The sequence below is a fragment of the Sapajus apella genome, unplaced genomic scaffold (genome assembly GCF_009761245.1).
Source record: "Sapajus apella isolate SASKATOON/1434 unplaced genomic scaffold, GSC_monkey_1.0 scaffold47, whole genome shotgun sequence".
NCBI lineage: Eukaryota > Metazoa > Chordata > Mammalia > Primates > Cebidae > Sapajus > Sapajus apella.
The window spans coordinates 4,746,809-4,771,459 of NW_022436987.1; the positions used below are offsets into that span (position 1 = coordinate 4,746,809).

The 24,651-nt window shown below is 38.9% G+C and overlaps 1 protein-coding gene and 1 non-coding gene across 3 annotated transcripts in view; both read left to right on the top strand.

Annotated features, from left to right (window-relative positions):
- Positions 1-24,651, top strand: part of IPO7 (importin 7) — a 65,143-nt gene that overhangs the window by 22,788 nt on the left and 17,704 nt on the right. For both annotated transcript variants that reach the window (XM_032240705.1, XM_032240706.1), the window contains 13 exons: positions 1,538-1,691; positions 4,105-4,263; positions 8,429-8,585; positions 10,958-11,047; positions 13,764-13,858; positions 13,969-14,053; positions 16,427-16,561; positions 17,204-17,303; positions 18,654-18,730; positions 19,023-19,139; positions 22,480-22,569; positions 22,969-23,134; positions 23,575-23,735. In XM_032240705.1, the coding sequence (XP_032096596.1) occupies positions 1,538-1,691; positions 4,105-4,263; positions 8,429-8,585; positions 10,958-11,047; positions 13,764-13,858; positions 13,969-14,053; positions 16,427-16,561; positions 17,204-17,303; positions 18,654-18,730; positions 19,023-19,139; positions 22,480-22,569; positions 22,969-23,134; positions 23,575-23,735 (1,586 nt within the window). The remainder of the gene's footprint in view (positions 1-1,537; positions 1,692-4,104; positions 4,264-8,428; positions 8,586-10,957; positions 11,048-13,763; positions 13,859-13,968; positions 14,054-16,426; positions 16,562-17,203; positions 17,304-18,653; positions 18,731-19,022; positions 19,140-22,479; positions 22,570-22,968; positions 23,135-23,574; positions 23,736-24,651) is intronic.
- Positions 22,711-22,892, top strand: LOC116525390. Its single transcript, XR_004257673.1, has one exon. It is a non-coding gene; the product is annotated as a small nucleolar RNA SNORA23 (small nucleolar RNA).

The window sequence follows — 24,651 nt, forward strand, 5'->3', positions numbered from 1 at the left end:
CGGAGTTTTGCTCTTGATACCCAGGCTGGAGTGCAATGGCGCGATCTCGGCTCACCGCAACCTCCGCCTCCTGGGTTCAGGCAATTCTCCTGCCTCAGCCTCCTGAGTAGCTGGGATTACAGGCACGCGCCACCATGCCCAGCTAATTTTTTGTATTTTTAGTAGAGACGGGGTTTCACCATGTTGACCAGGATGGTCTCGATCTCTTGACCTCGTGATCCACCTGCCTCGGCCTCCCAAAGTGCTGGGATTACAGGCTTGAGCCACCGCGCCCGGCCCGAGTCAACATTCTTTATTGTAGGTGTAGTTTGTCTTAAAACCTTGTTGAGGGGTATTTTCATAATACAGCCTTAATCCTTTTGAAATACTATAAGGTGGAATATTTAATTCCTAAATTAAAGCAAACTAGAGTTAGTTATTCTTGTTTCAAATAAGTACAGGACTTGAGATAAGAATTGCTAATTAGAGAAGATCCAATGTTTTGCAGAATTTAGGAATTAATTTTGGACAGTTTCCCTTTACAGTACATCTTACATATTTGTGATTCTCTTCTCTCCCTCTCTGAAAATGCTGCCTAAAAAGCATTGCTAGCAACCTAGATTTTGCCGCTTCATCAGTTTGTTAACTTTTGTCAGATAGCAATGTGCAAAGGTAGCAGTATGATAACGGACAGAAAAATAGTAATCTGTAATTTGTGAACATAGTAAATTCTTCCATAACATAATTTGAATTTGAAGTGATATGGTATTGAAATACTTAAATTTATAGATTTAAGAACCTTTATATGCTATGATTTTCCTGTGATAAGAATTTTTTTTTTATGACTTCGGTGTGATTAGTTGTAGAAGCTATGTTGGGATGTTTATGGTGGTTTTGTCTTTAGAGGCTTCATTTAGAAAACTGATTTGATTTAACTCTCCTATGGAGAAAACAGAGTAAAAAGTATTGTGAATAAACAGTTAAAAAAAAGAAACAGTTTTCTCTGGGGTCGTTTGCAGAGTTTTCTCAGGATATGTGATTAGTAATAACTTTGTGTGTCGTACTGTAACTGAGTGTTCAATCTGTGTGTTATCAACTTTAAAAATAATTAAATGTAGGCCGGGCGCGGTGGCTCAAGCCTGTAATCCCAGCACTTTGGGAGGCCGAGGCGGGTGGATCACGAGGTCAAGAGATCGAGACCATCCTCCTCAACATGGTGAAACCCCGTCTCTACTAAAAATACAAAAAATTAGCTGGGCATGGTGGCGTGTGCCTGTAATCCCAGCTACTCAGGAGGCTGAGGCAGGAGAATTGCCTGAACCCAGGAGGCGGAGGTTGCGGTGAGCCGAGATCGCGCCATTGCACTCCAGCCTGGGTAACAAGAGCGAAACTCCGTCTCAAAAAAAAAAAAAAAAAAAAAAAAAAATGTAACATTTTGTTTATAAAAGCATAGCATTACAAACTGGTCTGAAAGAAGTGCTTGGGGTATGGACACTTATGGGATTTTCATAGTACTTTCACAGTAAACATTCTTTTGTCAAACTGATCTGTATTTTAGGTGTTATCTATTTGAAAAATATGATAACACAGTATTGGCCTGATCGAGAAACAGCACCAGGGGAAATATCCCCTTATACTATTCCAGAAGAAGATCGCCACTGTATTCGAGAAAATATTGTAGAAGCCATTATCCATTCTCCTGAGCTCATCAGGTATGTATTTTAAAAATTACCCATTCTGCAGTTACGTATCTTTCCTGTGTTTTGTTTTCTTGGTGGGGAGGGGTTTGGGGGTCTTTTTCAGAATATATAGGCCTATTATTTTTGTAGCAGAAAACTTACCCAACAAATGCTATTATAGGAGAATGCCTTTGCAATCTTTTTTTTTTTTTTTTTTTTTTTTTGAGATTTAGTCTTGCTCTGTCAGCCAGGCTGGAGTGCAGTGGCATGGTCTTGGTTTACTGCAACCTCCACCTCCCAAGTTCAAAAGATTCTCCTGCCTCAGCCTCCTGAGTAGCTGGAATTACAGGTGTGCACTACCACGCCTAGCTAATTTTTGTATTTTTAGTGTTTTGTTTTTGTTTTTGTTTTTTTCTGAGACAGAGTCTCACTCTGTTGCTCAGGCTAGAGTGTAATGGCAAGATCTCAGTTCACTGCAACCTCTGCCTCCCGGGATCAAGCAGTTCTCCTGCCTCAGCCTCCTGAGTAACTGGGATTACAAGCATGTACTACCATACCTGCCTATTTATTTTCAGTAGAGGCGAGGTATTACCATGTTGGCCACACTGCTCTGGAACTCCTAACCTCAAGTGATCCACCTGATTTGGCCTCCCAAATTATCTGGGATTACCGGCTTGAGCCCCGTTTTGTATTTTTAGTAAAGACAGGGTTTTGCCATGTTGGCGAGGCTGGTTTTGAACATTGGACCTCAAGTGATCTGCCCACCTGGCCTGGCCTGTTATTTATTTTCTTACTACAGTTGGATTTTACATTGATAAAATATATAAAACTTGTGGGCCGGGTGTGGTGACTCATACATGTAATCCCAGCACTTTGTGAGGCCCAGGTGGGCGGATTACCTGAGGGCAGGAGTTCAAGACCAGCCTGACCAACAGGATGAAATGCTGTTTCTACTACAAATATAAAAATTAGCTGAGTGTGGTGATGAGTACTTATAATTCCAGCTAATCAGGAGGCTGAGGCATGAGAATCATTTGAATTCATAAGACAGAGGATGCAGTGAGCTGAGATCATACCACTGCACTCCAGCCCAGGCAACAGAACAAGACTCCATCTCAAAAACAACAGACAAAACTTGTGAAAATAGGCCCAGTACGGTGGCCCATGCCTGTAATCCCAGCACCTTGGAAGGCGGAGGTGGGCAGATTACCGGAAGTCAGGAGTTCGAGACCAGCCTGGCCAACATGGTGAAACTTGGTCTCTACTAAAAAAACAAAAATTAGCCAGGTGTGTTGGCGCACACCTGTAGTCCCAGCTACTTGGGAGGCTGAGGCATAAGAATTGTTTGAACCTGGGAGGCAGAGGTTACAGTGAGCTGAGATTGCACCACTGCACTGCAGACTGTGCGACAGAGTAAGACTGTCTCAAAAAAAAAAAAAAAAAAAACTTGTGAAAACAGTCCAGACTCAGTGGCTCACGCCTATATAATCCCAGCACTTTTGGAAAGTGGGAAGATTGCTTGAGCTCAGGAGTTCAAGATTAGCTTGGGCTACATAGCAAGATCTCAAACCCCCCCACCCCCCCCAAAAAAATTAGCAAAGTGTAGTGACACATGCATGTATTCCCAGTGCTTGGGGGAGCTAAGGCAGGAGGATTGCTAGAGCCCAGGAGTTGGGGGCTGCAGTGAGCTATGATGGTGCCACTGCACTTTAGCCTGGGCAAAAGAGTGAGACCTGTCTTTAACAATAACAACAAAAAAATATTTGTGAAACATACTGTGATAAGATGAAAGGGGATGAAGAAGACTATAGAATGCCGTCATATACTTTATAGTGTTGATATTTGAAAACTTTTATTTTTATAGAATTTTGCAGAATTTTTCTTTCACTTTGAGATGGAGTCTCACTCTGTCATCCAGGCTGGAGTGCTGTGGCACAATCTCAGCTCACTGTACCCTCCACCTCCTGGTTTCAGTCGATTCTCCAGCCTCAGCTTCCTGAGTTGCTAGGACTACAAGCATGCACCACCACACCCAGCTAATTTTTGTATTTTTAGTAGAGATGGTGTTACAACATGTTGGCCAGGTTGGTCTCGATCTCTTGACCTCGTGATCCGCCCACCTTGGCGTCCCAAAGTGCTGGGATTACAGGCATTAGCCACCGTGCCTGGCCTAATTGATATTCTTAAATGAAACTTGTTTATTGATGATAGTAATAAAAAATAAAAACACTTACATTTGTAACATTTGTTGGATTTCTTTCAAATCAGTAGGAACACATTGTTTTTGCTCAGTGACTTATTCTGAATTATATGTTTTCCGTGTACATCTAAAATCACATGGGTTATTTGAAATTAGATTTTGTCTAAACAGCTATTTCCTTTCTATGAGTCAGCAAAATCTTATCTAGGTGGTATTTTATCCTCGGTGTTTATTTTTGGTTTTCAGGGTACAGCTTACTACATGCATTCATCACATCATCAAACATGATTATCCAAGCCGCTGGACTGCCATTGTGGACAAAATTGGCTTTTATCTTCAGTCCGATAACAGTGCTTGTTGGCTAGGAATTCTTCTTTGCCTTTATCAGCTTGTGAAAAATTATGAGTAAGTGTTTCTTTCAATTCCTATAGATCTTTGGAAGTAGGAAAATTTGGGAAATTTTAAGCTAATTTGAACATGTAAAAGTATATTGGGCATAGATTCCAAAATTAGTGAATTTTATGGCAATTTCAATTTATTCTTTTATTTTTGAAGTAGCATTCTAACTGCAGTTTCTTTTCTTGATTCTACTAAAAAACTCCTTGTGTTCTGTTTTCTTAATCATTACCTCTTTACCTATTTAAAAACTAAGTTATATCTGAAGCTGGGCTCCTCAGTATGTGCTGACAAAAGTCCTTCAGATAAGTTTTTCTAAAATGTGAAGGTGGTCAGAATACATTGAGCATTAGAGCTCCTTATTACTTGTGGCTTTTCTTCTGTGAATTTTTATCTTAACTTGGGTTCTTGATTAACTTCCAGAACCTCACTCTGATTCTTTAAGAAGAATTCATTGGAATTTCATGTGATCTTTTTTAATGAGGGTGTTTTGGGAGATTTCCACTCACCTATTTCAATGTTGGCATATTTAAGCAAATCATAGTTCATATAGGTGATTAGTATTAGGAAAAAAGATTTTAGGCCAAGTGATTATTTTAGATCTGGCTTTAGGGATCAGGAAAAAAAGATCTAACCTGGAAAGCTGAGGTATAGCACTGAGAGTAGTAAGCTACATGTTGAAGGAGTTTTTTAAGTCTGTGGTGAAAGTAATAAAATGGATAGGCACATGAAAAGTTTGATGTGGGGATATTATGAGGAACGCATAAGGAAGGCTTTTATACCTTGATGGTGACTTTATAGCCAGTCCTAACAGCTACACAGATGCCATTGTGAGCCGTCTAATTCTGGGACTTGTAGTTAGCCTCCGATACCCTCTTTGTGTCCCATCTCAAAGTGGCTGATGAACTGCTGCTTTTGTTCTCTAAGCCAGATAGAAACATACCATTTACAGCATTGGTACTGGTGTTTTCTTGTGTTCCCACCAGCTACCCATCTTCCTCCTAAGGAATGTTCCAGCTGTTGCTCCAACCTCTGTCAGAGTGCCAGTTTTTGTAGTTCTGGTAAGTGAGTGACTGAAATCAGAGAGAATAAAAACAATAAGCTGTCAGTATCATTGAGGAGGTTCAAGTCCCTCCAGTCCCATAATCTTAGTAGGAGGGAATATGACAGGGATTTTTAAATGGGAGTTACAGGAGGCTGCTACATCATTGGAATTCAGTTCATTTTCAGCCAGTGTTTTGTTGTGAAGCACAAGGTGTTCACAAGGGATCTGTGTGGACTGAAGCAGTTCTAAGAAAATTCATGGATAAATTGGAATTTGTGGTGGTCTTCAGGAGCATAAATCCTCAGGAAATGCTTATTAGTTGAAGAAACACAACATTTTAAGAGGAAGGCATGTCACACCATATGGAGTGGTATGAACAAAAAAAGAGATGGAAATGTGAGACCCTGTTATTGGGTAATGAGGAGATTGCTTAATATATTGATGATTTCCAGTGAGAGGTTGGGGATAATTTTGGAGTGGTAAATTGGGACCATGTTAAAGAGGGTTTTGAGTGCAGAATGGGAAATTTGGATGTGATCTTTTAGAAACTAAGAACCACTGAATTTTTTTTTAGCAGAATAGTGATAAGACTAGTATGTAAGGATTTTCTGTGAATATGGTTCTCCAGTTTGACACATCACAGCCTTGTGGTAGTAGAATTTTATTAGTCATATTTTTATACTTTCAGGAACTTTCAGGTTTTACAGGGATTAAGTTTGGTACCATAATTACTTTTATACTCATTATCTTAGCTTAACAATTATTACCACTCAACTCCCAGTCCACTGTTCAGTGTATTGAGGGAGGTAGGAGAGAATACTTGACATAGAACAAGTATTTAAACTCTCTAGGGAGGGTGATGGACCTATAATGCATAGAGAAAGCTGCATAATATTAGTTCTCACTTTCAGTGTTTAAAGGGAATTTTGTGTATAAATGTATAATCAGATTGGAGAATGCAAATGGCTTTCTTTTGTGAATTATTTTATCAACTCAAAGTTATAGATAACTTTTTAAAATGTATACTAAGTATAATTTCTTAGCACCTTGAAGTAATATTTGAAATAATTTGTCACTAGATTATGTTAATAGCTTTAGCAATCATTGTTAATGTGAAATTCTTTTTTGTATTTTTCATTCTTGGTGATTTACTTTGTTACTCATTTTACCTGGTAGGAAACAAACAAACAAACAAACAAAATGTACTCAGATATTCAATTCTTGAATATTCTCTCTCCTAAGGAAGAGGGATAGCAATAAATAAAACTGGGATGTGCTACGGAAAACCAATTTAAAGCTGTTTTTATAATCATCTGTTCCAAAAAGATAAGCTGTGGCTCTTAGAATAATGATTTCTATAGTCAGTAATCTGTATTTTGAAAATTGGGTCTGCCTATTGACTATTTAATAATGGAAGTTGGGGCTCAGCCTGTGATCCCAACACTTTGGAAAGCCAAGGCAGGCAAATGAGCCCAGGAGTTTGAGACCATCCTGGGCAACATAGTGGAACCCCATCTCTACCCCTCTCCCAGCAAAAAAAAGAAAAAAAGAAAATAATTAGCTGGGCATTATGGCACATGCCTATAGTCACAGCTACTACTCAGGTGGGAGGATAGTTTGAGCCTGGGAGGTTGAGGCTGAGGTGAGCCATGATCACCACTGCACTCCAGCCTGGGTGACAGAGTGAGGCACTTTCTCAAAAAAAAGAAAAGAAACTAGATTTGTTTTTGTGTAGTTATAACTTATACATGTGATTTTTTTTTTTTTTTTTTTTTTTTTTTTTTTTTGGAGGTGGAGTCTCTGTCACCCAGGCTGGAGTGTAGTGGCATGATCTTGGCTCATAATTGATAGCTTGTTGGTCACATTTTGTTGCCCTTTGGGTTAATAGAAGAACTTCTGGTTTATGATGCCTTTTGAAATAAAATATTTTCTGCTTTATACATGCCACTTCTGCCTTAATGCTCTTGGTATGTAAATTACTTAAGGATGGTAATATATAATCAGTTTTATTTCTTTATCATCTGCTACTATTTATACAAATATAATCAAATACTTCCTAACCAGTTTAGAAAAAAAAATATTAGAACAAAACTGTAAAAAGAAAGCATCTTGGATAAAACCTTGAGTCAAGATTATCCAGTTTTTTCTGAACATTTATTATGAGATCAGTAACCTTGGATTTCAGTTGCCCAGGTTCATGACTAACTATAAATACTGAGAAAGATAATTTCTGTGCCTCAGTTTCCTCAACTATAAAAGTGAGGATACTCATGTGGGCCTTGAAGATTATTGACCTCATTATATATGTTCAGAAAATACTGGATAATCTTACTCAAGGTTTTATTCAAGATGCTTTCTTTTTTTTTTTTTTTTTTTTTTTTTTTTTTTTTTTGATGGAGTTTTAGGCTGGAGTGCAATGGTATGGTCTTGACTCACTGCAACCTCCACCTCCTGGGTTCAAGCAATTCTCCTGCCTCAGCCTCCCAAGTAGCTGGGATTACAGGCATGCACCACCACACCCCGCTAATTTTTGTATTTTTAGTAGAGACGGGGTTTCTCTTTGTTGGTCAGGCTGGTCTTGAACTCCTGACTTCAAGTGAACCACCAGCCTCAGCTTCCCGAAGTGCTGGGATTACAGGCATGAGCTACTGCACCCAGACAAGATGCTTTCTTTTTATGGTTTTGTTCTAGATATTTTTCTTTTTCTAAATTGGATAGGAAGTATTTGATTATGTTTGTGTAGGCCGGGCGCGGTGGCTCAAGCCTGTGATCCCAGCACTTTGGGAGGCCGAGGCGGGTGGATCATGAGGTCAAGAGATCAAGACCATCCTGGTCAACATGGTGAAACCCCGTCTCTACTAAAAGTACAAAAAATTAGCTGGGCATGGTGGCGCGTGCCTGTAATCCCAGCTACTCAGAAGGCTGAGGCAGGAGAATTGCCTGAACCCAGGAGGCGGAGGTTGCGGTGAGCCGAGATCGCGCCATTGCACTCCAGCCTGGGTAACAAGAGCGAAACTCCGTCTCAAAAAAAAAAAAGATTATGTTTGTATAAATAAATGCATAGTTTAATATATATATAAAGTTGTGGAAATAAATTCTTACAGAATTAGTTTGTATTCCTACTCAAAGGTATAAAAAGCCAGAGGAGCGGAGTCCATTGGTAGCAGCAATGCAGCATTTTCTGCCAGTTCTAAAGGATCGTTTTATCCAGCTTCTTTCTGACCAGTCTGATCAATCTGTCCTCATCCAGAAACAAATATTCAAGATCTTCTATGCTCTTGTTCAGGTAATTTCTACAGAGCAGTTTTTATATATAAAAAGTTAGTCTGCCGTTAACCATATTAAACATTAACAAGAATTTCAACATTTGAATAATAGTTACATTTTGAAAATCTACATTAACTGGATGATTTTCTAGCAAAATATAAATTGCCAAAATAAGTCTAAACAAGCATACGTCCCCAAATATGTAGATAACCGTAATAAATCTTAAACTGCAAATGAGCAACGTCAAATTCTCTTAAGCTATTTACTACAACCAAATTAGTCATTTTAGGAAGTATCTTTTACCTTACAAGAATTAATGAATCTAGGCCAGGCACAGTGGCTCACGCCTGTAACACCAGTACTTTGGGAGGCTGAGGCAGGCGGATCACCTGAAGTCAGGAGTTCAAGACCAGCCTGACCAACATGGAGAAAACCCCATCTCTCTTTTTTTTTTTTTTTTTTTTTTTTGAGACGGAGTTTTGCTCTTGTTACCCAGGCTGGAGTGCAATGGCACGATCTCGGCTCACCGCCGCCTCCTGGGTTCAGGCAATTCTCCTGCCTCAGCCTCCTGAGTAGCTGGGATTACAGGCACGCGCCACCATGCCCAGCTAATTTTTTGTATTTTTAGTAGAGACGGGGTTTCACCATGTTGACTAGGATGGTCTCAATCTCTTGACCTCGTGATCCACCCGCTTTGGCCTCCCACAGTGCTGGGATTACAGGCTTGAGCCACCGCGCCCGGCCGAAAACCCCATCTCTACTAAAAATTCAGAAAAATTAGCCAGGCATGGTGGCACATGCCTATAACCCCGCCTACTTGGGAGACAGAGGCAGGAGAATAGCTTGAACCCGGGAGGCGGAGGCTGCGGTGAGCCAAGATCCCACCATTGCACTCCAGCCTGGGCAAACAGAGCAAAACTGTCTCAGAGAAAAAAAAAAAAAAAAAAGAAAAGAAAGAAAGAAAAAGAAAAGAATTTTTGAATTTGAAAACCCATTACTTGATCACAGTTGAAATCTAACACATACTCTGATATGCAAGATATACATAGATTGTCTCAATAAATACAAAACCTATTCCTAAACTTGTCATAAAAACACTATATCTATGGGCTTTACTGGCACACAGTAATGGGTTTTATTATTTCTGTATGCTGCTCTGAATTTTTCTAGGATAAAAGATAGCCACTAAAGAAATGGTTGGGTCAGTATTCACAGTGAAATGTAATTACTTACAAAGCAGATTTTAAAAAATCAGGTAAATTCAGGTTCTTTTTGCACCGTGTACCATAGAAGGGTTTATCTTATCTACCAAGACTTTTGGTCCAAGTCATACCATTACATTTAAAAATCTCATTTAAATTGATCAGAGCCAGGCACAGTGGCTCACACCTGTAAGCCTGTAATCCCAGTTACTCTGGAGGCTGAGGTGGGAGGATTGGTTGAAGCCAGGAGTTCAAGGCTATACTGTAGTCCATCCTGACAGAGCGAGACCTGGTCCCTAAAACAAAAAAAGAAAGGAAGAAAGATCTAGGATTTCACTTCCACTGAGATTAACTTCCAACAACTCTGTTGCTTGGTTGGATTTTTCATGTCTTTGCTAGATCTTTAAAGACATTCAAGTATCTCCCACTCTGAATCTAAGGGTACCTTAATGCCATTCCGTTGGACTGTTACGTGATTCTTTCAAGCAATTTGAACCAACACTAGTCTTTTCAATATTTTTTCTAACTGGTAGGATCATAACTTTTGGATTAAATAATAGGTCTTTTTGAAAACTATCATAGGGCATACAGAGTAAGACCAAATAGTTTTATCAGCTCATTCTTTGAGACTAGCATACCCTATTATAAAAATATAGCCCCGTCTCACTTGTGAAAATAGATGTCCTAAAATCCCAAATTGGATATCTATTTTATTGGCCTACTGAGAGAGGATTTATTCCAGGAATACAAGAATGGGTCAATAGTAAGAATTTAATTTTTGTAATTAACCCTTACATCACATTAAAATAGAGACCTGTAACCATCTTTATGGATGTCAGATAAAGCATTTTCTAAAAGTAAATAACCATGTCTGCTTTGAAGAAAATAAACAACTGTTAGAACCCTAGAATAGAATCTTTCTTAACTTGCTGAAATGTGTTCATTAGAAGTCTGCAATAGATATCATACCTTACAGTGAAAATAAGATACCTCAGTAAAATGGGTATATGGCAGGGATGCCCACTCACTGTTTACCATTATAGATAACAAGCAAAGAAATGTGTCTGTGTACTAAAAGCAGGAAATGTGGATTGAATGAAATACTTTTGGTAGGTATTGTGAAGAGTAAAAAGAAATGGGATTTTCTTTAGCAAAGATTTTGAAATTTTAATTCTTGACTTTTATTTAGTATACACTACCACTGGAACTGATAAATCAACAGAACCTGACAGAATGGATAGAAATTTTAAAGACTGTTGTGAACAGGGATGTACCTAATGTAAGTTTCTGTATGTTCTCTTATATTACTAAATATATTTAATGGTCTTTTGAAGTCTTTAACTGGTGTTTCCTGTAACATTCTCTATGAACTTTTATAATTTGTGATGTATTTTTTTCAAGATTAGAGATAGCTTTTCATTTGTTTACATATGCATTACATATGTACATTTACTTAGTGTAAAAAGTTGTAAATGGTGATTTTTTAAATATATTACAGGTTAAGCACTTCTGTTATCCTTTTATTTCATCCTAAATCTTCTGTTTCTTCTCAGTTCTTAAATTAAGAGCTCATAGCTAGCTTTTAGCCTAGTTAATTTGTCAGATGCCCACATAGAGAGGAAGAACTTGATTTACAAGTTGGTCAACTTTATAGTTATGTTATCTTTTCTGAATAACTTTATTGAGAAATAACTCACATACCATAACATTTACTCTTTTGAAGCACAACTTGGTAGTTTTTAGTACGTTTAGAGTTGTCCAGTTGTGTTACTTTTTTATTATTTATTATTTTTTTTTTTGAGACGGAGTTTCGCTGTTGTTACCCAGGCTGGAGTGCAATGGCGCGATCTCGGCTCACTGCAACCTCCGCCTCCTGGGTTCAGGCAATTCTCCTGCCTCAGCCTCCTGAGTAGCTGGGATTACAGGCACGCGCCACCATGCCCAGCTAATTTTTGTATTTTTAGTAGAGACGGGGTTTCACCATGATGACCAGGATGGTCTCGATCTCTTGACCTCGTGATCCACCTGCCGCGGCCTCCCAAAGTGCTGGGATTACAGGCTTGAGCCACCGCGCCCAGCCTTAATTTTTGTATTTTTAGTAGAGACAGGATTTCACCATCTTGGCCATGCAGGTCTGGAACTCCTGACCTCATGAGCCACTGCGTCTGGCTGACCCAGTGCATTTCAAGCACTGTTATTAATATGTACTTATTTAACCCTCAAAATTCCTTCTGGGAGCGTTATGTAATTTGTCCAATATAATATTGTTAATCACGTAAGTGAGACCAAAGTCCTGTTTTGTAGTTTAATTTTTCTTTTAAAGATTTGTTTCAAAAAGATTTACAAACAATGCAAAAGAAACATTTCTACACACTCCACAAGAAACTAGTTTGGTGTATATTTTTCTGTGTACATTTAATAGACAGAAAATACAACTTTTTTGTTTTTCCTTTACCCATAGCATGAAATAAAATACAACTTTTAAAGCTCTTACATACAATTTCTGCACCTTTTTGTGTATAATTTATAATCTGTGCACCAATTATAAATAAGCAGGCCGGGCGCGGTGGCTCAAGCCTGTAATCCCAGCACTTTGGGAGGCCGAGGCGGGTGGATCACGAGGTCAAGAGATCGAGACCATCCTGGTCAACATGGTGAAACCCCGTCTCTACTAAAAATACAAAAACATTAGCTGGGCATGGTGGCGCGTGCCTGTAATCCCAGCTACTGAGGAGGCTGAGGCAGGAGAATTGCCTGAACCCGGGAGGCGGAGGTTGCGGTGAGCCGAGATCGCACCATTGCACTCCAGCCTGGGTAACAAGAGCGAAACTCCGTCTCAAAATTAAATAAGTAAATGAATAAATAAGCAAGCAGTTCAGTGAGTTATCACAATTATATGTACCCACGTAACCATCAGCTCAGAATGTTTGCTTCATGACTCGCTCTAGTCATCTCTGCCATCATCTCATTTCCTGCACAATAGATTTCGTCTGTTTTAGAACTTAATAACTAATCTTTTGTTTCTGGCTTCTTTCACTTAATATATTTATAAGATTCTTTCATGTTGTATAGTGGTAGTTTATTCTTTTTTATAGCTAAGCCCATTGTATAGGTATATTACAATATCTGGATGCTGATGGACATCCAGATAGTTTTACTTTTTCAGTATTATAAATAAAGCTATGAACATTCTTACGTGTCTTTTTATGGTTACATGTGTTTTACACTCTTGTATAAATATCAAAGAAAGGAATTGGGTCATAGGGAAGGTGTATGTTTAACTTTGCAAGTAACTTCCAAAGTGGCTGTAGCATTGCTCTCACTAGCGATGTATGAGGGTATTAAATTGCTCTGTATATTCACTCCCTTATCCTACTTAAAAAATATGTTATGGATGTCTTAGGTCAATGTATAATTATCCAGTTCCTTCTTTCAGTGGTTGTGTAGTAGTCTTTTATGGATGTTACATAATTAAACATTCCCTTATTAATGAATGTTCAGGTTCTTGCCAGTTTTTTACCATTACAAATAGTATTGTAATTAAAATTCTCATACACAAATTCTTGTGCGTTTATACTTACATATCTGAAACTAGATTTCTGAAATGATGTTTCTCATGCCATTTTTATTATAAAATATACTGACTTTGATTAAGCTACAATTGTCATGGCCTTGACTATACCATTTAGATCTTGACTAAAACGTTTTGTTTTAAGCTTGTAGAAGAATTTTAAGAAGCATGTCTTTTATAACCAACTAGTGAAGCAGTGAGGATGTCTCTTGGATTTAACTAGGGTTAGTACTTTTCCAAGTCTAACCTTCTATTATGAAAGGCCAACATTAGAGAAGCATTCATATTTTTGTCAATCTGTTCTCATCTCATGCTGTTCCTTCTATGTTGTATTATCTCTATCATTAAATAAGTATCTTTTTTTTTTCATTATTCGACATCCCTGAGACTGTGTAATTTACAATAAATAAGTATCTTTTCAAAGGAAACACTTCAAGTTGAAGAAGATGATCGGCCAGAGTTACCATGGTGGAAATGCAAGAAGTGGGCCTTACATATTTTAGCAAGGCTTTTTGAAAGGTAATCTTATCCATATATGGTGATCTAAATTAATTTTTTAAGGCTTTGCTTTTATAAATGCTGGCATAAAACATTATAAAGAAACAATGGGTATTTTGATGTTCTTTTAGATATGGAAGCCCTGGCAATGTTTCCAAGGAGTATAATGAATTTGCTGAAGTATTTCTGAAGGCATTTGCTGTTGGTGTCCAGCAGGTAAGTCTGTTACTGGTTTTTCTAAGTGGAAATATGGCATCTTTAAGTTAATTTCTGTCTTGTTTATTTCTGGTTTCTTTGATATCTAAAGAGTTCACGTTTGGACCCTGTAGCAGGTCTCAAACATTTTTGGTCTCAGGATCTCTTAATGTTTAAATTACTAAAGATACCATTGGGTTCTTATGTGAGTTATACCCAGTGATATTTATCACATTAGAAATTAAAACAAAATTAAGCAGTTCATTAAAAAATAACAGGCTCGTTACATATTAACAGAAACTTTTTTTTTTTTTTTTTTTTTTTTTTGAGACGGATTTTTGCTTTTGTTGCCCAGGCTGGAGTGCAATGGTGCAATCTTGGCTCACCACAACCTGTGCTCCTGGGTTTAAGTGATTCTCCTGCTTCAGCCTCCTGAGCAGCTGGGATTACAGGCATGCACCACTATCCCTGGCTAATTTTGTATTGCATTTTCAGTAGAGATGGTGTTTCTCTATGTTGGTCAGGCTGGTATAGCCTGCCTTGGCTTCCCAAAGTGCTGGGATAATAGGCGTGAGTCACCGCCTTCAGCCTAGTTACAGAACTCTAATTTTTTTTTTTTTTTTTTGAGATGGAGCCTTGCTCTGTTCTCTTGGCTGGAGTGCGGTGGTGCTACCTTGGCTTACTGCAACCTCTGCCCACTGGGTTCAAATGATTTTCATGTCTAAGCCGCCTGGGTAGCTGGGATTACAGATGCCTGCCACCATACCCAGCTCATTTTGTATTTTTGGTAGAGATGGGATTTTATCATGTTGGCCAGGCTGGTTTCAAACTCCTGACCTCAAGTGATCTGCGTACTTTGGACTCCTGAAGTGCTGGAATTATAGCCATGAGCTGCCACGCCCAGCCCACAATTCAGATTTTTGCTTGAAACCTCAAATTTAACACCGGTAACATATTGTCAGCAATTTTCCTTAAAATGATGGATTCATTTTATTCATTTTTGAGAAAAAATCTGCCATATTCTAAATAACAATAGTTATTTAGAAATAACTATTGTCTATCAGTTGTTCTTTCAAGCATAAAATAGTGTTTCGTGGAATAATTGACTATTTCAGCATGCAACTCAGTCTCTTACCAAGTGTTGTAACCATTGTACTTTGATATGTAGAATGGCTATCTGTATACTTCTTACTGAATAATCATAATTTTTCTTCTCATCAAAGTTATTCTTAAGGAAAACTTGTTCTATAAGAATGTGGGTGTAAACTTGTTCTGTAAGAATGTGGGTGTAAAGAGGCTGGTGGCTCACGCCTGTAATCCCAGCACTTTGCAAGGCCAAGGCAGGTGGATCACCTGCGATCAGGAGTTCGAGACCAACCTGGCCAACATGGCGAAACTCTGTCTCTCTACTAAAAATACAAAAATTAACTGGGCATGGTGGTGCTCACCCGTAGTCCCAGGTACTAGGGAGGCTGAGGCAGGAGAATCGCTTGAACCCAGGAGGCAGAGGTTGCAGTGAGCTGAGATTGCGCCACTGCACTCCAGCCTGGGCAGCAAGGCGAGGTGCTGTCTCAAAAAAAAAAAAAAGAATACAGGGACTTTAATATCATGCTGTCTTTATTCAAATAAGGCACCACAACATTTAATACCGTGGTTTTGTACCATTGATACTAATACTTCTTTACTCAAAACCCAGCATTTTTTTTTTTTTTTTTTTTTTTTTTTTTTTTTTTGGAGACGGAGTTTCGCTCTTGTTACCCAGGCTGGAGTGCAATGGCGCGATCTCGGCTCACCGCAACCTCCGCCTCCTGAAAACCCAGCATTTTTAAAGAAAGCAGACAACATCATTATGAAAGTAGCTTTAACCTAGTAGATCCTCTGAAATAGTCTTGGGGACCACTAGAGGTTTGTAGACTACAAGTACCAGTGTTCTGAAACATGAATTAGAATTAGAACTATTGACAGATACTAAATAGGCAGTTAACTGCTTTGGGCGAGGTTTTTCTAGTAGATGGCTTTAACAAGATAGGGCTTTCTCTCAATACTGTAGTTTTTCAATAGGTAGCATATGGGCTAAGTGTGATGGCCTACACCTCTAATCCCAGCACTTAGGGAGGCTGAGACAGGAGGATTGCTTGAGGCTAGGTGTTCAAGACCAGCCTGGCAACATAGTGAGCCACTGACTTTAGCAAAGAAAAAAAAATAAAAACAAAGACAGCATATGCTTTTCTTTTTATTCTTAATCAGAAATGAGTTGAATTATTTTTAACAGAATGCAGTTGTTTTTCTTGATGACCAGGGCATTAAGATATATGTTAACTGTTTTGACTGGCTTGTAAGTGGTTGAAATTTCCATTTGGACATTGATTTTTGATTGAAAATTTTTTTTCCAAGGTTTTATTGAAGGTGTTGTATCAGTACAAGGAGAAGCAATATATGGCTCCTCGAGTTTTACAACAGACATTAAATTATATTAATCAAGGAGTTTCTCATGCTCTCACCTGGAAGAATCTGAAGCCCCATATACAAGTAATAATTTATCTGAAATGTTTTTATAGCAAATATAATAGAAATAACATCAATTGCCATAAAGGTTGAAAACTTGCATGTTTGTTGAGTTGTGTTACTTAGTTTACTTCTGGTGTTTTGAGAGTATAGCAGAAAAAGGAGACAGAACACTCTGACATAAAGTTATGAGAGGTATTTTGTGACTATCCAACTTACTTTTTAATCCAAAACTGTTATCTTCAAACTTGATTTAAGTTCTTACTCTTGGTCTGTGATTACATTTTATCATGTAATTTGGAGTAACCAAGGGACTTTATTTCACCAGATTAGTTTCTATCATAAGTGGCTTATCTCCTATTTCTATGAATAATTAATTTGCTTTATTTAGAGCTGTAGAATTCTATAGACTTACATATGTGCATATTTTTAAGTTACTTATTTGCAGGATACGTACACTTATATCTTATAATTGTTACAGAGAGGGGAAGTACATGGATGTAGTTAGATAGTTGATCTTAGAACACATTAAATGCATTACTGAAGTTTGATATTAAGCTTTAAAATTCATATCATAGTGTTACTTTGGTTTTAATTCTTAGAGGAAATTTGAAGGTTTAAATTTGAAAACTGATGGCTACTGTTTTCTTAACTTTTAAATTACAGGGCATTATCCAAGACGTTATTTTTCCATTGATGTGCTATACAGATGCCGATGAAGAACTTTGGCAAGAAGACCCTTACGAATATATACGCATGAAGTTTGGTAAGAAATATTCACCTTTTTAGAAACAAAAAAAAAGTCAGTAATTAAGATTAGAGTGATTGTGTGTAGCCAACCTATGAGGTATTAGGTATCTTCTTTATTTTTTATTTTTTGAGATGAGTTTCACTCTCGTCACCAAGGCTTGAGTGCAGTGGCCCAATCTTGGCTCACTGCCTCCTCTGCCTCCCAGGTTCAAGCGATTCTCCTGCCTCAGTCTCCCAAGTAGCTGGGATTACAGGCACCTACCATCATGCCCAGCTGATTTTTTGTGTTTTTAGTAGAGATGGGGTTTCATCATGTTGGCCTGGCTGGTCTCAAATTCCTAACCTCAGGTGATCCACCTGACTCGGCCTTCCAAAGTGCTGGGATTACAGGTGTGAGCCACCACACCACGTCTGGCCCTTCTTTGTTGTTTTAATGTAATTGATCCCTTGTGTAGCTTTTTTTGGGGCTATTCATTTTGGGGACCATTCATTATTGATAATCATCTTACTTTTAGCAGACACAAATTCAATACTGTTAAGCTTTTATTACTGAATGCCAAAACTGTTAGATATTCAAGATTACACCTCAACACTAAATGTCTCAAGTATACTTTTGGATCTTATGTTGGTGATCATATGTGTGGGAAATGAGAAAACACATTGGAAGCTGGAGTCACATGAAGTCCCTGCACAGAAGTAAAGAATTATAATTTGGCTAATAATGTGGAATATTGGTCCATCCTCTTACCAGATCATCTGTGCCTTTTGCAGCTTGTACTTTTGTGACGCTATTGTGAAAATTCTCACATCGGTAGTGTTTCATACATATAATTTAAACTGCTAAGTTCTGGGTTAAAAAAGAAAAATGAAAAACTCTTAGGAGGAATTCATGGATTAACATTTAATTTGTACAGGTCAGGTGTGGTGGCTAATGCCTGTAATCCCAACACATTGGGAAGCCGAGGTGGGCAGATCGTTTGAGGTCAGGAGTTCGTGTCCAGCTTGGCCAATATGGTGAAACCCCATCTCTACTAAAAGTACCAAAATTAGCTAGGTGTGGTGGCAGGCACCTGTAATCCAGCTACATGAGAGGCTGAGGCAAGAGAATCACTTGAACCTAGTAGTTGGAGGTTACAGTGAGCTGAGATTGCCCCACTGCACTCCAACCCAGGTGACACAGTGAGATTCCATCTCCAAACAAACAAAAACACTTAATTTGTACGGAAAAGACATGGAATTCTGCTTTTGCAAAATTACATGGGAATCTGGGATCATTTTCATACCTTAGGTAATGATTAAGTATGTTTTTTAATGCTTTTGTGAAGAAATTAATGTTTATTGTCTTAATTTTAAACTTGTTCTCTAGATGTGTTTGAAGATTTCATTTCTCCTACCACTGCTGCCCAGACACTTTTGTTTACAGCCTGTAGTAAGAGGAAAGAGGTAGGCTTATTTAATGTTTAGGTAACTTTTCCTATATTATTTAAAATTTATTGGCCGGGCATGGTGGCTCATGCTTGTAATCCAAGCACTTTGGAGGCCAAGGCGGGCGGATCACCTGAGGTCTGGAGTTCAAGACCAGCCTGACCAACATGGTGAAACCCTGTCTTAAAAAAGAAAGAAAGAAATTTATTCAACTATGCACTCAGTTTTAAATGTCATATGAGTCATTTTGTTAGTGTTTTTTAAGTACTGTTGGCCTATTCAATAATAGTTGTTTTCTCTTTTAATCTAGGTACTGCAAAAGACTATGGGATTTTGTTACCAGATTCTTACAGAACCAAATGCTGACCCTCGAAAAAAAGATGGAGCCCTGCATATGATTGGCTCTTTAGCTGAAATACTTCTGAAGGTATTCTTTAGTGTATTTGTATGTGCATGAGTGTGCAAGTCGTTTTTTGTTTTGTTTTTGTTTATTTATTTTGTTTTTTAGTTTTTTTGTGTGTGCAAGTAGTTTTTAAAAATAAACAGCCAGCCAGGCACAGTGGCTGACTTCTGTAATCCGAGCACTTTGGGATGCTAAGGTGGGCAGATTGCTTGGGCCTTTGAGACCAGCCTGGGCAACATACTGAGACCCCCATCTTTATAAAAATAAAAAATATGTTGGGTGTGTTGGCGCATGCCTGTAATCACAGTACTTTGGGAGGCCAAAGAGGGCAGATTGCTTGAGGTCAGGAGTTTGAGACCAGCCTGGCCAACATGGCAAAACCCCGTCTCTACTAAAAATACAAAAATTAGCTGGCTGTGGTGGCGTATGTCTGTAATCCCAGCTACTTGGGAGGCTGAGGCAGGAAAAGGAGTTGAACCCGGGAGGTGGAAGCTGCAGTGAGCCAAGGTCATGCCACTGCACTCCACACTCCAGCCCAAGCTACAGAGACTTGGTCTCAATAAAAAAAATTAATAGCCTCATGGGGTGTACAACTCAGTAGTTTTTATTATTCACAGTTGTATAACTATCACCCTCAGAAGAAATTTTGTATACATTGGCAGTCACTCTACATTTCACCCCAAATCTGCCAGCCCTAGGCTACCTGTAGTCCACATTTGTTCTATGGATTTGTTTATTCTGGACATTTTGTATAAATGGAGTCATAATATGTAGTCCTTTGTGGGTGACTTCTTTCATTTAGCATAATGTTTCCAAGGATTACCCATGTTGTAGCATGTTTCAGTACTTTTTCTGTTTCGTTGCCAAATTGTATTTCATTATATTAATATACCAGATTTTATTCATTCATTAGTTGCTTCTATTTTCTGGCTACTACAAATGTTGCTGTGAGTATTCATGTTTAAGTTTTTTTGTTTGTTTTTGAGACAGAGTCTTGCTCTGTTGCCCAGGCTGGAGTGCAGTAGCGCAATGTCGGCTCATGCAACTACGCCTCCTGGGTTCCCTGCCTTGGCCTCCGGAGTAGCTGGAATTACAGGCACCTGCCACCACACCTGGCTAATTTTGTATTTTTGGTAGAGATGGGGTTTCACCACATTGGCCAGGCTGGTCTTGAACTCCTGACCTTGTGATCTGCCTGCGTTGGTCTCCCAAAGTGCTGGGATTACAGGTGTGAACCACTAGGCCTGGCTCCTGTTGAAGTTTTTATGTGGACATATGTTTTTATTTTTCATGGGTATATACCTGTGAGTATGAATTGCTGGTCATAATTTGAGAAACCACAGGACCATTTTCCAGTGTCACTGTACCATTTATATATATTTTGATTATAGCCATCCTGGTGAACGTGAATTAATATCTCTTTGTGGCTTTGAAACTTTTCATATGTCTATTGTCCATTTGTATATTTTTAGAGAATATCGATTCAAACTGCTTACTCCCATCCCACCCCGCCACTTTTTTTGTTTTGAAATGGAGTCTTGCTCTGTTGCCCAGGCTGGAACGCAGTGGCGAGATCTCGGCTCACTGCAGCTTCTGGTCTCCTAGGGTCAAGCGATTCTCCTGCTTCGGCCTCCCAAGTAGCAGCATTTTTTTTTCACCCAGGCTGGAGTGCAGTGGCGTGATCTTGGCTCACTGCAACCTCCGTCTTCCGGGTTCAAGTGATTCTTGTGCTTCAGGCGCCTGCCACCATGCCCAGCTAATTTTTTTTTTTTTTTTTTTTTTGAGATGGAGTCTCACTCTAGCCTAGGCTGGAGTTCCAGTGGTACAATCTCAGCTCACTGCAACCTCTGCCTCAAGGGTTCAAGTGATTTCGCCTGCCTCAGCCTCCCAAGTAGCTGAGACTACAGGCATGTGCCACCACACCCAGCTAATTTTTTGTATTTTTAGTAGAGATGGGGTTTTATCATGTTAGCCAGGATGATCTGGATCTCCTGGCCTCAGGTGATCCGCTTGCCTTGGCCTCCCAGAGTGCCAGGATTACAGGTGTGAGCCACTGCACCCAGCCATCTTTCATCTTTTCTGTACCTGTTCACCCATCCATCTCTTAGTTTATAAAGTATATATTAAAGACATTCCCAGCCGGGCGCAGTGGCTCAAGCCTGTAATCCCAGCACTTTGGGAGGCCGAGGCGGGTGGATCACGAGGTCAAGAGATCGAGACCATCCTGGTCAACATGGTGAAACCCTGTCTCTACTAAAACTACAAAAAATTAGCTGGGCATGGTGGCGCATGCCTGTAATCCCAGCAACTCAGGAGGCTGAGGCAGGAGAATTGCCTGAACCCAAGAGACGGAGGTTGCGGTGAGCCGAGATCGCGCCATTGCACTCCAGCCTGGGTAACAAGAGCGAGACTCCGTCTCAAAAAAAAAAAAAAAAAAGACATTCCCATCATTTGTTGTGTAAGAGGCTAGGAATTAAGTGAGTTCTCTTGGCACATTCGAGTATCTTATTTGTCTGTTCTTACCTTTCACTCAGCTTCTCTTAATGGTAATATCTTAAATAGGTAGGCACAGTTATCATGAACATGAAGTTCATTTTGGCATGTTACTATCAACTAGTCTATGGATCTTTTTTAAATTGCACAAGATTTACCACTGTGTCCTTTTTTCTGTTCCATAACCTTGTCTAGGGCCTCACATTGCACTTAATTGTCATGTCTGATTATGTAAGTGGTGATACATAAGTGGCTTAGGTTTTTAATGTTTATTTAATGTGCAATTTAAGGAACTCTTCCAAAAAGCTTCTTAGCACTTAGAAAATACGCAACTTGAATATCGAGAGTGCCTTTTTAGAGAAACACTTGAACCCAGGAGGCGGAGGTTGCAGTGAGCCGAGATTGTGCCACTTCATTCCAGCCTGGGTGAGAATGAGAGACTCCGTCCCAAAAAAAAAAAAAAAGTAGCACCTTTTTAGATAGCCAGTTTATTAGTTTCAAAGCAGGATTTTTTTTCACATCATGTTAGCTAGAAACTTTACCAGAGAGGTTTTTTTCCTTCTAAAAGTTTCGTAAGAAATAAAATTTGTAAGGTGACAAAATTAAGCAAATGTAAATCAGTCAGACACTATTGCTTTTGAGATTTGGCATTATGGCTTTCTAATCAAGGAATGTGAAAACATGTCAAAATGTGTTCAGTGGTTTTTGGTGGTGAAGTTCTGGAATAAGAAAATTGATTGTGGATCCTGGGATTCAAAAAATGAGAATATGTTATGGCGTTAATAGTCATTTTTAACAGTATTAATCTATTTGGAAATTGAGATGATTGTATTTGGAACTGTATCCAAATAATTGTTGTTTGTATTTACAGAAAAAGATCTATAAAGATCAGATGGAATACATGTTGCAGAATCATGTATTCCCTCTCTTCAGCAGTGAACTAGGCTACATGAGAGCAAGGGTATGTTTTAAAGCTGCATTATTTATATACTTCTGTCTTGTAATGAATGACTCTGGACTTTTATATTGAAACTTTTAAATGTTCACTTTGAAGGCTGTATTTTATTTTAGGTTTCTGTTTAGTGTACATGATTACATGGCTGCTGTAATGTGTGCATAGCTTTCATCTGTGTCTGGTAGCAGTGTCTGTCTGTGTTTTGCATTCAGATCTTGCTATCCACACAAATGTCATGCAGCCAAAGAGTAACTTGGGATCATAGTACTGGTCTAGTGTTGTCTCTGGACACATCTACCACTGGCCAGCCTCCAAAGTCCCATACACAGAACTCAGGGATTAGAGATTAGCGTGGGGGAATTTAAGGCAAGGTATCTACACTAACTCACTGTATTTTTACAAAAGGCTTGCTGGGTGCTTCACTATTTTTGTGAAGTGAAGTTCAAAAGTGATCAGAACCTTCAAACGGCCTTAGAGCTAACAAGAAGATGTCTAATTGATGATAGAGAAATGCCTGTGAAAGTGGAAGCTGCCATTGCCCTTCAAGTATTGATCAGCAATCAAGAAAAAGGTAAAGGATTTGTATGTCAAGAAAAGTGAATGTTGGCCAGGTGTGGTGGGTCACGCCTGTAATCTTAGCGCTTTGGTAGGCTGAGGCAGGAAGAATGCTTGAAGCCAGGTAAGACCAGCCTGGGCAACATTGCTACAAAAATTTTTTTCAAAATTAACTGGACATTGTGGCAGGTACCTGTAGTCCCAGCTACTTGGGAGTCTGAGGCAGCAGGATCACTTGAGCCCAGCAGTTCAAGGCTGCAGTGTTCTGTGATTGCCACTGCCCCCCAGCCTGGGCAACAGAGCAAACCCCTGCCTCTTATTTAAAAAAAAAAAAATAGTAATGAGTGTCTTTATGTCTGATTGTAAAAAGGCATAATCCTAGAAACTTGGCATACTTCCTTTTTTATGTGAAAGTACTTTTTTAAAAAGCTCATTGATACACTCTTTCTCTTACAGCTAAAGAATATATCACACCATTCATCAGACCTGTAATGCAGGCTCTTCTTCATATTATAAGAGAAACAGAAAATGATGACCTTACCAATGTAATTCAGAAAATGATCTGTGAATATAGTGAAGAAGTTACTCCTATTGCCGTGGAAATGACACAACATTTGGTATGTTGTTTGAACATATTATTTTTGCAAGCATTTTAGTTTAGCTCTCAGTATGTTCCAGATTGTGTCACAAGTGGCTTGCCTTACCTTATAGCAGCGGTCCCCAACCTTTTTGGCACCTGGGACCGGTTTTGTGGAAGATAATTTTTCCACAGATGGTCCAGGGGAGATGCCTTTGGGATGAAACTGTTCCCCCTCTTATCAGGCAGTGATTTCTCATGAGGAGTTTGCACATTTCACAGTAGAGTTCGTGCTCCTATGAGAATCTCTGGCAGTAATACTCACCTGCCATTTACCTACTGGTCCTAACAGGCCATGGACCAGTACCAGTCTTCGGCCTGGGGATTTGGGATCCCTGCCTTATAGCAGATACTTGATAGACATTACTGTGTAGCACATAATGCCCTTGACAGATACTTAACTTACTTAATTCTAACACAATTGTGTGTGAGAATTATTCCTGTTCTACAGAGAAAATGTAAGATACAAAATGGTTAAGTTAATTACCTAAGCTAGACAGGGTGGGGGTGGGATTCATACATGAGCCTTCATAGTAGTTTTTTTGTTGTTTTTTTTTTTAAATAAATACAGATGGGGTGTCATCATGTTGGCCAGGCTGGTCTCGAACTCCTGCCCTCAGGTGATCCACCCAAAGTCCTGGGATTACAGGCATGAGACACCGCGCCCGGCCCATAGTAGTTGTTCTTAATCTTAGGCATGACTATCTGTAGAGAGGCCTGGAATGCTCAAAATAATTGATTGAATATTACAAAAGATAAATCAGTAACTCCCTTGATGATTAAATATACTTTTATTTGGGCGTTGTCAAGTACTAATGAGCAATATTAATGAAAACTATTCACAATATTAAGTACTTTTTTTTTTTTTTTTTTTTTTTTTTTTTTTTTTTTTTTTT